Genomic DNA, 14,345 nt, shown 5'->3' on the forward strand with positions numbered 1-14,345 from the left:
AAATGGCAATGTCAACAAACTTTTTTAGTCGGCACACCTCATTCTAGCGGTATCTCTTCCGGAGGGAGGTGTGCGTGCCGGTGTGGCGGTTTCAACTTTCCGCTGTGTTCAGTTTTCCGAATGACCAAATACGGTAGCATTACGTCATGCGATGCCTGCGCACAGCAAGCGAAAGTAGTCCGTTTTTAGTGCCGTATTGAGTCATCCATTACCCTCCGGTAGCTGTCATGGCGGCGTCCACGAGTCGAGTACAACTAGCGGCAAACGCGTGGATCGTATGAGTTGTTTTTTATGCAAGCAGAATGTGACCTGCCTAAAGTTGTACCCATGAATACATGTAAAGATGGGGCAAGAGATTATGTGACTACACAGAAAAGAATCGTAATATAAACAATTTGGGGGTCACTGCTGAGAGAACTACAGTACTCGCCAGGGTACTCGCGGCGGTATCTGACAGGTCAACCGGAAAACTGAACACGCCGGAAAGCTAAAACCGTTTGAGCAACGTGTCGAAATTTCCGGCTACGTCACCCGGAAAACTGAACACGGCGGAAGTCTGAAACCGCCACACCGGTGCGGCAGGAGATGCTGTGCCCCCCCCCCCAGCATACGGCGAACTTCGCACAAACCTCTTCTGATAGCGCCCTCTTTTGAACCATCCTCTTTCATTCAGCCTATGTTAATTCCCCATAAGGGTGACAGTATCCCCGGCAGACAGATATCTCTTGGCACTGATGTGTGACATGGGATTCTGTCCCCGGCGTTTCTGTGTGCCCTACCCCCATAACGACGAAGTGTGTACAAACTATTTCTGATAGGTAGCCTCTTTTCAAATCCTCCTTCAGCCCACGTAACTTCAACACGGGGGGGGGGGCAGCATCTCGTTGGACTGATTCCCCTGGGACCATGGCGCACTGATTTTGAAGCATGCAATAAGTGCAGTAAATGGTGTTTGTTAAAGGCAGTGGACACTATTGGTAATTACTCAAAATAATTATTAGCATAAAACCTTACATGGTGACGAGTAATGGGGAGAGGTTGATGGTATAAAACATTGTGAGAAACGGCTCCCTCTGAAGTGACATAGGTTTCGAGAAAGAAGTAATTTTCCACGAATTTGATTTCGAGACCTCAGGTTTAGAACTTGAGGTCTCGAAATCAACCATCTAAACGTACACAACTTCGTGTGACAAGGGTGTTTTTTCTTTCACTATAATCTCACAACTTCGTCGACCAATTGAGCTCAAATTTTCACAGGTTTGTTATTTTATGCATACTTTTTTTATGTTGAGATACACCAAGTGAGAAGACTGGTCTTTGACAATTACCAATAGGGTCCAGTGTCTTTAACACGGTTCGCCGTTTTGGGACAGAATTTCCGGGAGACAAAATCTTCTACCACACCGGTACACAGTGATGACATAGTTACACTGTTAACTACAGGATGGCGTCCATCTTGGCAGCTTTTTTGTTAAACTATACTAAGTTTTTCCAAAATGTGCTTGGGGTATTTTTCTAAGGAGACGTGACTTTGTACTCCGTTTGACTCACTCGTCTATTTTCGTTTTGAGATACCACCTTTTACTGGGTTGAATCCAGTCTCTTTGTCCAGGAGCCGCTGGGCCAGGTTGAGTTGCTTCCAGGACTGATAGATTAGGATTGGAGGCACCACCAGCCATGGTGAGTTCATCCCGAAGAAGTAAAACCAGAAGTACAGAGGATGGAACCGGGGACCGTGGGATAGACCGTCGAACATCTCGGTGAAGAAGTACAGAAGTGTACCTGAGTGTGTGGGATCGAAAGAACAATTTATTCAATCATAATTGCCTATAGACACCATTTCAAAATCTCTCGTTCAACTTTTGAAAATTAGTCATACATTGCATCACAGGGACATGGACGTTTTCTTTAAGGCAATGAGTAGGTATACATATTCAAAACGGGGACCTTTAACAAAAGAGGACAATAGAGTCCTTGGTTCGGGATCCCGAAGTCCACAGTTGGAAAAGTGTAGAAAACCAATGGGATCTGTTGCCCCCCCCCCCCCCAAAAAAAAAAAGTGTAAACGACAGAGGGAAAATGAGGTCCACGGTTGTAAACAGCATTATTTTTACCCGGTAACAACAGACTGATTAAAAACACTAAATGACACTATCTCACCGTAGAATTGACCAATGGAGACTCCGAACTGGAGCACGTGACGCATTGGGTGTCTGTTTAGGAACGCCCACATGATGAAGAAACATCCGGGACCTTCTATCCATGCCGTCAGTCCCTCCATGATTATAATACAGGCATCGGACCTGCAAGATAATGTGTACTTTTTATTATTTTAAATTATAGGCGGGAAAGTGTTTCGCAGTTATTTGATGCAATATCCCGTGTCCAAAATCGTCACCGACGCCCTAAACTTTTGCATATACGTCATAGTACGTATGTACAACAGTAAATGCAATAGGAGAAGACGGCGCGTCGCGGCGTTTAAAGGCACATTTTCAGTGAGCATTGTGAGAAATGTCTTTCGATAAAAATAAATTGTATACTTACTGCACATATCTGCTATCTCCCTTTGTGTACTCTTTCCCTGTAATAACAAAGGAAACGCTAACAATGTATTCTGCCAGTCTTGCTCATTATTGTGACACCCCAATGTGTGTAATTACTTCGCTATGTTGAACCCTATCGTGAAAAGTGGTCACCCAAAGTTCAAAGAATGTTGCATCAATGTTGGGTAACAGTAAAAACAAAACAGAAATTATAAATGACATAAGGATTGCGGTCACACCATGTAATGACTATCTAGGCTATATGAGTTGGGGTGGTTCTGAAAAGATCCGTTGGTTTCAACTCGATGTTTCGATCAGTACTCTGATCGTCTTCTCTACGCCCTCTCCAGACAGCTCATCAAGTTTGTTAACTCTGCGCCATAAATAGCGAGTGAAAGTCTGTACATAAAATTAAAGTTTAACGTTTTTTATAAATTTTGTAGTGAATCCTGCGTTATTTTGTTCGGGGTTGCTGTTGATGTACTAATTCCAAATACTGTTTCAATACAAGATCTTGAATACCATTATTCACGTATTTGGGGGGAAATGTATACTTTTCACAAATAAAACCTTAATGAAAATGTTGCAGTTTGGGCAGACATTAATTTTGTTCCACTTGCGGCAAAATCGTGAATTAATTCGGAGGAAATTTTGCAAAATATGTAATGTCCCTTGAGAGACAAGGTAAAGGTTTATTGTATGGGCTGGAGTTGATTACTTGGCTTATATCAATTAACTTTCAAATATAGTTGATTTTTATTTTCATGTTTAATTGATATATTTTTTTTGTAATAAACACTGACTCACACATTTGTGCCAATAAGTTGTTGTCTCCGGGAAAGTTGCTGCTATTCATACTGATGTACCCCTCCATGATCACGTGGATGCAACCACATAACCCCCACCAGCACAACGCAGCCTTCTCCCATGATCCTAGGAGACGGTTAAACCGGTCCTGCTTCACGAACTTCCAGAAACACACGAAGATAACAACGAAGGAGCCCAGAGTAATTGGTGTGACGGCAAGCCCGAGACTGTTTTCCTTGTAGTGGGGCACTTCCAAGCCCAGTGGATAGTACGGATGAGACACGTTTGATGTCATGGTCACAGTTAAGAGTATCACACTAAAGACCAACCTCTGGTTTTAAAACCTTCGTTCCGAATGATTCTTATTTCCTCGGTAACTCTGTTTTGTTCTTTATGCTTATATCACTTTTGTACATGTTTTGTTAAAAGCAAAATCGAAAAGTTTAAGGTCGAAATGGTTCATTAACTAGGAACCCGCATCTTCTAAACGTAGCTAAGCTATAAACCACCCAACCATTCGGGGAGAGGTTCATCAAATTGTAGGAGGCCTCGTAATTGTGAGAGGAACTTTTTTGGTTTCTACAGTTCAGACATTAAGGGGCATTGTCACACCTTGACACAACTTTTACAGGCAACCAACTGCAGCGCAGGCTACATGACCACTTTTTGTAGTACATGAGTCATTCTTTCAAACAATGTCATACGATTCCAAGAATGAAATATAACAACTCACAAGTGTTATTGCCCTTTTCCTTGGACATTGCATGGAACATGATGTCTGCAAAATGCCTCGTGTGACATGGCCCTAAAACTGTAGCCCTGGCGGCCTTACACTTTCGTATTATACTACAGTGACGGAGGAAGAGTCCTGCTGTATAGGGCTACCTAAATCTTGTACTGGAAGGACATTCGTTTCAACGGAGATACTTTGAAAACCTGTTTAAAATGTGTTCGTTTATCATATATGTAAATATTGTACATTTTTGAATTGTTTGCAATAATCGTTCAAAAAAATAGGCCCCACCCTCAAGGTTTTGAGACGGCGTTGCGTCAAAATGGCAATACTTTGACGTCATGTGTGGGAGTTTGTTTTGTTATATCTCCAAGCTGTAACACAGCGGCTCTACGAAACTAAGCTCCCACATGACCCAACGTACGGGGTGACCGTACACAAAGCTTTTTGCGAATCTGTTTTGAAAATACCTGAGAAGGGTATTCAACATGATTGTGGTTTTTTTTAACAATTAAAATCTGATATGAACAATATGAACTCATCTTCCCTAGGCTTATTGCTTGAAACATTTTAAAATAGTTTTCAAGTAGGTCTTTCACTAATGTTGGGTGCGTGTGGCGTATGGCTGTGCTTGGTGTGCACATATTATTATAACTTTCCTGCAATAGCGCCACGTACTCCCTTTGTAGCCAAATTGCAACATGGACATCGTCAAAAAGGTATGATACAGAGTATGCAATCAAAAATCACAAGTAAGATAGTAACAGCACAAAGACTGACTAGTTTCTTAACTGCATTAGTGTCGTAGCAACAACTACCTAATCAGATGCAAATTCACAACGTTTCAAAAAGTATCGCACACGGTTGCGCATAATAATATTCGCCAATAAATCCACAATATCGCATTGGGCAAGTATTCGCGTTGCGATGTCCCTCCAGGGCAACCATATTAATGTCTGAAATGGACCGTTCCGGCTTTCCACTAAGCTCCGCCCACCGCACACGTGAGCATGCACGATTCTGCCGCTCATGCTAAATATACGCTCACGCAAAACCGAGTTTGTCCGACCACAATCATTGCTGTGATTGGTCAAATGGGTGAACGCGCACAGTTTGATTGACAGGCCGGATCGGTAATTTTTTTGGAGACACATTGTGTACAAAGTGGGCGTGGTTTGGGGTAAATATCTACGGTTTTGGAAGAGCGGATGACAAAATAAGGCCACCGTAGTTTCTTAATGGCGTCACGCTATGTAGTATAAGCACTTCATATATCAAAACTTTCAGGCAAAATATTCTTACAAAATGTAACAGCCATTTTCCGTGAAACCTTGCACAACTTATTTATAGACACACATCCACAGTGGACTTTTGTCTCTTCACCTATAGTTTGATTTCACGCTATAATTCAAAGAAACGTTTTGTTCAAACGTCGTGCCATGATGGAAACAATCTCGTCTATTTTAGCAGGTCCAAAAGTTCTAATACACGCGAGACGTGCACAGTCTTATAACAGTTTATTTTTGTGTTCATTGGTAATTTTACGAACCATTCCATTATATGCAAAATTAACCCCTACCTGCAAATTATTACGTGTAAGACAGTACGACCGGAAGGCATTTTGGGAAAAACACCTTCGCAAACTATTCTGAATCAAGGTTACTTATTTGCTGGTACTAAACAAGAGCTTCTTCACCAGAAAATATAACAATAGAAATAAAAACAAAACAAACGACCACATACAACAACACAGCAACAACAACAACAACAACAACAACAACAACAACAGAATAACAACTTCTTGAATCGTAAAACTCATAATCATAGACACCAATGTTTGTAATCAGAGAAATTGGCTGTAAGTATCCCCTTACAGCCAATCCCCAAACAAACAAACAAACAAACAAACAAACAAACAAACAAACAAACAAACAAACAAACAAACAAACAAACAAACAAACAAACAAACAAACAAACAAACAAACAAACAACAAACAAACAAACAAACAAACAAACAGACAAAAGAAAAAGAAAAAAAACAATCAAACAAATCAATAAACAAACAAACAAACAAACAAATAAACAAACAAACATACAAACATAGAAAATAATGAACTCAAACAAGCTTTCAAGTTGGAATTGTTAATAATATTATTGCTTTAATACAGCTTCAACGAAACGTCAGAGATTTTCAACTCTGCAAACTATTTTTTGTTTCGCATTGATTCAATTTATCAAATTGTTTTGCTGGTATTGAACAAAGTCATGCTTAACAATAATGTAGAAATATAGAACGGTCGACAAACTTTCCAGTTTGATGACTGAACTTGCTGGTAGTTTAAATACCTTCGTGGCATAGAAAACAATCGTAAAGTCAACAAACTTTCCAGCTCGCTTCTTATATATTGAGGTCTGGTTGCTGGTGTTAAATATCAAACAAAGTGGAGATGTCAACAAACTTTTTCGATTTAATATTTTGTGTGAATTAATTTGCTGACGCTTGATTGTGGCTTTATTGTACAAAAATAATATTAATTTAATTTTTTGTTCAACCCCAAAAATCAAAAATAATATTAGTATAACTAGGGGTGTTTTATAGGAGTAGAACCCTCGTGATCTTTGGTGCTGTGAGATAAACCTATACGAAGCACACAAACAACCTAATAAGTGGTTTTTTTCAACACATTTCTAAACAACATATAATAAACCAAGTTTATATAGTATATGTATAATAATAAAGCATTTCAATCCAAAAATATCTATGAAAGTTTCCACCATTACCGACTTTATACTGTATAGAAATTGTGTGCAAATCTGAGAACATTTTTAAATCGTTTGAAATCTTATGCTGCTCACGTATACTCTCATAAGTTGTGCTTACACTCCACACTAAAACCTACACATAACACAATTCATAATCAAGTGCATAAATTGTTTATAATAAAGTTTTTTTATTTGAACTTATGATACATTCACCATACTAGCCAATAATCCAATGGAGAGAAGACGAGAAAGAGAGATCTTCACTTATGGTGTTGGAAGAAAACCAAAGGGAACTATTCAAGAGAAAACCCACGCAATCAGGTAGGGGCTGAATCTCAATCAACATAGTGCCACAGAGAGGATTCGAACCGGGACCTATACATAGAGGTGGAAGGCGAGGGAAGCTACCACTATGCCAGCCAGACAACCCACAGATAAGTTTTTTCGAAGAGACATCTTCTTTAAAGACACTGGACACTATCGGTAATTGTCAAAGACCAGTCTTCTCACTTGGTGTATCTCAACATATGCATAAAATAACAAACCTTTGAAAATTTCAGCTCAATCGGTCATCGGAGTTGCGAGATAATAATAATAAAATTTAAAAAAAACACCCTTGTCACACGAAGTTGTGTGCGTTTAGATGGTTGATTTCGAGACCTCAAGTTCTAAATCAGAGGTCTAGAAATCAAATTCGTGGAAAATTACTTCTTTCTCGAAAACTGTGTCACTTCAGAGGGAGCCGTTTCTCACAATGTTTTATACCACCAACCTCCCCATTACTCGTCACCAAGTAAGGTTTTATGCTAATAATTATTTAGAGAAATCACCAATAGTCTCCACTGCTTTAAACCCAACATTATCTTCTACATCATTTTCACTCTTAAAAACTCATCTAATTTTTTTTGAGACACCACCTTTAACCGGGTTGAATCCAGTCTCTTTGTCCAGAAGCCCCTGGGCTAGGGTGAGTTGCTTCCAGGACTGATAGATTAGGATTGGTGGCACCACCAGCCAGGGTGAGTTCATCCCGAATACGTAAGTCCAGAAGTATATAGGGTGGAACCGGGGACCGTGGGATAGACCATCGAACATCTCGGTGAAGAAGTACAGAAGCGTACCTGGGTGTGGGATAACAAAAGATAGTCTTGACTTAGTTTTCGAATGACGTTAGCTTCAGCGGAGCAGGACTTTTTATGACAGCAAACATCGCTGCAGGAACTAGGTTTGTGGTGAGAGTGCGCGGCATTGTTTTGGTTTGTTTAGCACACAAGTCAGTGGCTAGTGGCTAGTACCACACGAGGCAAAGGATAGTGGCTAGTACCACACTAATAGTATAATGGCTGGTGGCTAGTACCACACGAGGCAGTGGCCAGTGGCCAATACCACACTAGAAGTGGCTCAGAGTGGCTAGTACTACACTAGTTAGTGGCTAGTGGCTAGTACCGCACGAGGCACACCTATTTGCTAATACCGCACTTATAGTAATAATGGCTACTGGCTAGTACCACACGAGGCAGTGGCTAGTGGCTAGTACCGCACTTTAGGCAGTGGCTAGAGGCTTGTACCATACCAGTAAGCGGCTAGTGGCCAGTGGCTAATACCACACTAGCCAGTGGCTAGTGGCTAGTGGCTAATACAACACTAGCCAGTAGCTAAATGGTACAGCTTGTTTCCGCGTTCGCGTGTAAAGAAGCCTTGGATACTTTGAAAGTCGTATGAAATAATAATTGTACTGCTCGAAGATAAAAGACCGGATGAAAACAATGACAGTAACTTACCGTAGTATTGGCCAAGGGAGACGCCAAACTGGAGTGCGTAACGCATTGGGTGTCTGTTAAGGAACGCCCACACAATGACGAAACATCCGGGACCTTCAAGCCATGCCGTCAGCCCCTCCATGATAATAATACAAGCATTTGCCCTGAAATATCAACCATTATATTTTTCTATTAACTTCATATTCTTTTAAAAAGAATTCGGCACACAGTCAGAGTATGTCATGAGAAATATAATTGGCCATTGGAAAATGTGACAAGAACTACAAGCATTTTTGTCAATACATTAGAGTTGATTTGGTATTGGACATTCAGTTCAAATAGGTTTGTACATACAGCGAATGTACACTTTTGCTTTTTATTTATATTGGACATTAAACATTCACATACATTTTGTACAGTAACAGCAGGCCCGAGTAAAAGTGTACCATTGTATACTTACTGCACATATCTGCTATCACCCTTTGCATACTCTTTCCCTGTAATAACACAGAAATATTTTGAAATATGTTAATTACACTGATAATTATTTATGTGACTTGACGCGAATCTGAGCAGTGGGACCCGTGAAAGTGCGCGATTTTGTCTCCGTTACATGTTAAAGGCAGTGGGCACTATTGGTAATTACTCAAAATAATGATCAGCATAAAACCTTTCTTGGTGACGAGTAATGTGGAGAGGTTGATGGTATAAAACATTGTGAGAAACGGCTCTCTCTGAAGTGGAGTAGTTTTCGAGCAAGAAGTTATTTTCCACGAATCTGATTTCGAGACCTCAGATTTAGAATTTGAGGTCTCGAAATCAACCATCTTAACGCACACAACTTCGTGTGACAAGGTTTTTTTTCTTCTTTCATTATTATGTTGCAACTTCGACGTCCAAATGAGCTCAAATTTTCCCAGGTTTGTTATTTTATGCATAATATGTTGAGATACACCAAGTGAGAACACTGGTCTTTGACAAATACCAATAGTGTCCAGTGTCTTTACAGAATGAGACGTGGTTCCAAGAAAACAATGCTGGAATTCGCGCGAGACTTGAAGGCAGTGGACACTATTGGTTATTACTCAAAATAATTATCATCATAAAACCTTTCTTGATTACAAGTAATGGGGAGAGGTTGGTCGTATCAAACATTTTTCTTTCATTCTTATCTCGCAATTTCGACAACCAATTGAGTTCAACATTTCACAGGTTTGTTATTTTGTGCATGTTGAGATAGTGAGAAGACTGGTCCTTTCTGAGCAGGGTTAATTATTTACTGTGAATTAGTTATTTACCAGGAAATTCGCCCAAAAGTTCCTGGGATTCTCCCGGGAAATACCTATAGCGTAAAAAGGGTTTTTGATTGTAGTAGAGAACATACTTGCAATGAGACACATACTTTTAACGAGCTTATTATTGCTAATGCCAAGATCATCGGCAGGATAATCATTGCCTGAGGTAAGAAATCTGACGTGGTTATCGTCTGCTAAAAGGGTGACCATCTATTGTGCTTCAAAAATATGAATGATATTTTATAGCTCTTTCGGTTCCAATGAGGCGGTTTGATTTAAATCCGTATAGGCATGAAGATGTTTGCATTGACTTGTTATAGATATAAGTAACGTTCATTTCAATGTAACCTGGAAACAACTTTCAAGAGCGCGAAATGGGTGCGAGGGCTAATACTGCTTTTCTAGGATAACAAATCTGTTGTACCCGTTGAATTTTTCTTTCTTAAAGGCAGTGGACACTGGTAATTACTCAAAATAATTATTATTATAAAACCTTACTATTGGTAACGAGTAATGGGGAGAGATTGATAATATAAAACATTGTGAGAAACGGCTCCCTCTGAAGTGACGTATATAGTTTTCGAGAAAAATGTAACGTTCAACGAATTTGATTTCGAGACCTAAAGTTTAGAATTTGAGGTCTCGAAATCAAGCATCTGAAAGCACACAACTTCGTGTGACAATGGTGTTTTTTCTTTCATAGTTATCTCGCAGCTTCGACGACCAATTGAGCTAAAATCTTCAGAGGTTTGTTATTTTATGCATATGTTGGGATACTCCAAGTGAGAAGACTGGTTTGTGACAGTTTACATGTTTGCAACTTTGGGAAACCGTGGGTATAATGTCGATTGGTTTGTTTTTACGTACGATGCTCCTTCGAGACAAGGATTCGTTTATACCATCATCAATTTTAGAGTTAAAATGATGGCGTTCTATTCTCAGTGTATTATCATCACCAAAACAAAAACTATCTTTCGGTTTTTGTTTTCTGTCTTTCTTTTTCATTCCAAAAACGGACACTTACATATTTGCGCCAAGAAGTTGTCTTCGCCGGGAAAGGTTGTGCTGTTCAGGCTTACGTAGCCCTCTACGGCCATGTGGATGCAACCACACAACCCCCACCAGCCCAGCGCTGCCTTCTCCCAAGAACCCAGGGCACGGTCAAACCGGTCCTGCTTCACGTACTTCCAGACGGCCATGAAGATGAAGAAGAAAATAGTCAAGGCAATGGGTGTGACCGCGTTGCCGAGACTGTTTTCCTTGTAGTGGGGCACTTCCATCCCCAGTGGATAGTACGGATGAGACACGTTTGAAGCCATGATTACAGGAGTTACAGTCACGACGTACGACCAACTTTAAGGTGGCGGCACTTCTGTTCCGAACGACTAGTTGCACCAAGACTAAGTGGTGCACCGAGCTTTCTTGCGCTTATAAGCAAACTCCTTGTGTTCAAGGATACCACTTGATGACATGGTAATGTATAGCCCGCATCACAGACGAAGTTCTCAGTATCATACGAACAATTAAATTTATGAGTGTAGGAGAGATAACATTAATGATTATGAGTTGGAATCTGGCATGTTCCATTCAAGAGGAACTCAAAAAGAGTGGGTTGCTATGGTAAAGAAAATTAAACCGACTCCAATGTTCTGAGTAAAATTTATAAATGAATTTTCCCTCATCTTGCAATCTTCGTGGAGTGGGATCTGGACTTAATTATATCTGGTAACGTTTTTTGTTAAACCTTTGTTATTGATAGCTTTCGGGGAACTCGTTGCACTATACTGTCAGTTTTATTCAGTCATAAGCACAAAACGCCATTAGACAAAAAAAAAACAGACATCTAATCTTCCATAAACATTTATTATGACTAAAACTACGGCATATTATAATACTTTACTCAAGGTTTGTGCCCCTAATTGCCAATATTTACGTACGTATTCATTGTTTTCCCGTACTGTAAAAAGGTACGTAAATAATGACAAAATATTTACGGTTGGTGCCCCAAATTTAAAATAATTTATCTAAATACATTATTTGCGTAAAATACTTAATGATTTGTGTCCCTAAATGCAGATACTTGCTTATTGTTACGCATTTGTTCTACGAAATTATCTCTTAAATCGTCAAATAATTATAGCTATAGCACTTTGAGTCGCCCCTCAATGTCATGATGAAGTGCTATTAAAATAGTAACGAAAGCATGTTGCACTTTTCCAAAAGTCGCCAAAACGCATGCTACCTAATTATAAGAAGAAAAGAACACTAAAAGAAGCGAACTTAATATTATTGGAGTGTTCTTGCAAACACAGCATTCACCACCTATACTGGTGCGGGCGGAAGGACCTTATAAAAATAAAATAAAACTCTCTGATAGTCGTTCAATTTGATGACATCGTAATTTATTTGCTGGTATTTTGATTGCACCGTGCTCTTTCTTAAGTAAAACAAAGTAAAATTATGGTATAATGTCAACAAACTTTTCATTCTTGTGAATTTTTTTGATGACGTGTTCTATTTAAAGCTTTATCGAACAAATAAAATCAGAGAGAACTGAGTATACTGTCAACAAACTTTTTAGTCGTATGAATACTTTGATAATAATAATAATAAATAATAAAAGGTATTTATAATGCGCTTTTCCAAAACATGATCAAAGCGCATAACAAAGAATAGGATAAATTAAAACTTGCAAGAAACAAATCATTAATCTACTATTTAGGAAAGAAATGAGTGTTTAAGCTGAGTTTTATCGGAAGAAGAACGGAGTCCTGGACGGTGAGTTTGGCGAAGATGAAACATTAGACAGATAAGATTAAAAACATAGAAGAGTGTTGAATTTGATGCGCTTCTCCATGGAAAGACGGTGTAGTTTTGCGATAAAGAGATATTAAAAGTTTTATGGTGCAAACAAAATCAGAGAAAACTATTCATAAAAACAACTATTTGAAAGTCAGCAATTATCAACTGTAGGTGGTTTTGTTTTTGTTAATTAACGCCTGTATGATGGCTCACTCTGATTTTTTCAGTTGAAATTGAAAACTCACCAGTGATTGTCTTTCAACAATCACAAAAAAATTAATTCTCACTATTCGATCGAGTACTTGTCTTGAAGGTGGCAAGCATACTAAATAGTTCTATGTTTTTACTGTATGCATGCGAACATTTGATTAATAATACCCTTTATGGGATCTCATTAACTTTGATTAATTGGATTGGATTGGTTTGAATTAAATCGAATCGAATCGAATCAAATCGAATCAATGGGTACCTTTTGTAGGACACCAAACACAATGTCCACAGATTTACATGACGTTAAATGTGTTGTGTAACGCATGTAAAAGAACCCAGTGCACTTATCGAAAAGAGAAGGGGTACGCCCCGATGTTCCTGGCTGTGGCTGCTATATGCGCCGTTATCACCTTGTAAACCCTTATAATGTGCTAAATAATTGGGTCTCAGAATTCATCACTGCAATAACCTATCTGTCTGGAAGTTTGTAATTTACTCAGCGCCTTGAGTACCTTGTTTGGTAGATACGTGCGCTATATAAGACTTCGATATTATTATTATTATTGTATTTTGCTTTGCTTAGCCGCAGATCGAACTTTATTACATTGTTGGCCAAGAAACCCTTGAAATAAATGTTGTCTTAAAAAATAGTTCACCATACTTGACGTAAAGATAATGGGTGCATTTCAGGCGGTGACTGTTGGATGTAAGAAGTGCTATACTATGTACTTAGACAGGTCCCCTGTCTTTAGGATAAAAACAGGTACTTTCTTTTCAGCACCAGTGATTTTATTTAATACAAAGTACTGTCATTGGATAAACGTGCAGTAACGTGAGCATTACATGTTGCATTTTGATTGGTCTGAGGTTGATGTTGATGCAGCTGAGCAACATCACCTCGGACCAATCAAAACACAGATATGGAAAGCTTGCTTTCGGCGTCTGCATGCAATGTCCACACGGGTTTTGTGCAGGCTACATGTACATGTTTTAATAATCAATGTTACTATAGGATTTTAGTTCGTACGTTTTTCCATGTGAAATGGATGTAGATGACAGGTGATTGACTAGACTTGATTCAAGTACCAGTCTCGTGTGAGAGGTCCCCCAACGTATTATAAAACCACACGTAGCATACACAGTACAGTGCGCCGTCACTGTCAAAATGTTGAACAGGTTTGGGATCGCAGAGCATCACAAAACAGTATTTCTCTGGGGATGGCACGGGATTGGGACTTGAGTCAAGTCTGGGTGATTACGGACGGGGATTGACCTAGGCTCAGAGGCCACTCTTTGGCGTTTACTCGTGAGCCTCGAAGTGTGACGTCAGTTGTTCAGGCTGTACTGTGTATCACTATAATATATCCCATCAAGCAGCATCTACTACCATACCGAAAGGTTTGCGGTAACACCATGTAATGACTGTCTC

The 14,345-nt window shown here is 39.4% G+C and overlaps 2 protein-coding genes across 2 annotated transcripts; both read right to left on the reverse strand.

The window, feature by feature from the left end:
* Positions 1-1,555: 1,555 nt before the first annotated feature.
* On the reverse strand, positions 1,556-3,648 carry LOC117305268 (3-beta-hydroxysteroid-Delta(8),Delta(7)-isomerase-like). Its single transcript, XM_033790105.1, has 4 exons — positions 3,354-3,648; positions 2,548-2,584; positions 2,161-2,303; positions 1,556-1,782 (listed from the first exon to the last, which is right to left on the reverse strand). Exons 1-4 carry the CDS (start codon positions 3,646-3,648, stop codon positions 1,556-1,558), a joined length of 702 nt encoding a protein of 233 aa, XP_033645996.1.
* A 3,970-nt stretch (positions 3,649-7,618) lies between these two features.
* Positions 7,619-11,317, reverse strand: LOC117307147 (3-beta-hydroxysteroid-Delta(8),Delta(7)-isomerase-like). The gene is made up of 4 exons (XM_033791814.1): positions 10,929-11,317; positions 9,070-9,106; positions 8,631-8,773; positions 7,619-7,970 (listed from the first exon to the last, which is right to left on the reverse strand). Exons 1-4 carry the CDS (start codon positions 11,221-11,223, stop codon positions 7,741-7,743), a joined length of 705 nt encoding a protein of 234 aa, XP_033647705.1. The 5' UTR covers positions 11,224-11,317; the 3' UTR covers positions 7,619-7,740.
* Positions 11,318-14,345: the final 3,028 nt, after the last annotated feature.

This window comes from Asterias rubens, chromosome 2 (genome assembly GCF_902459465.1).
Source record: "Asterias rubens chromosome 2, eAstRub1.3, whole genome shotgun sequence".
In the NCBI taxonomy this organism is placed as follows: domain Eukaryota; kingdom Metazoa; phylum Echinodermata; class Asteroidea; order Forcipulatida; family Asteriidae; genus Asterias; species Asterias rubens.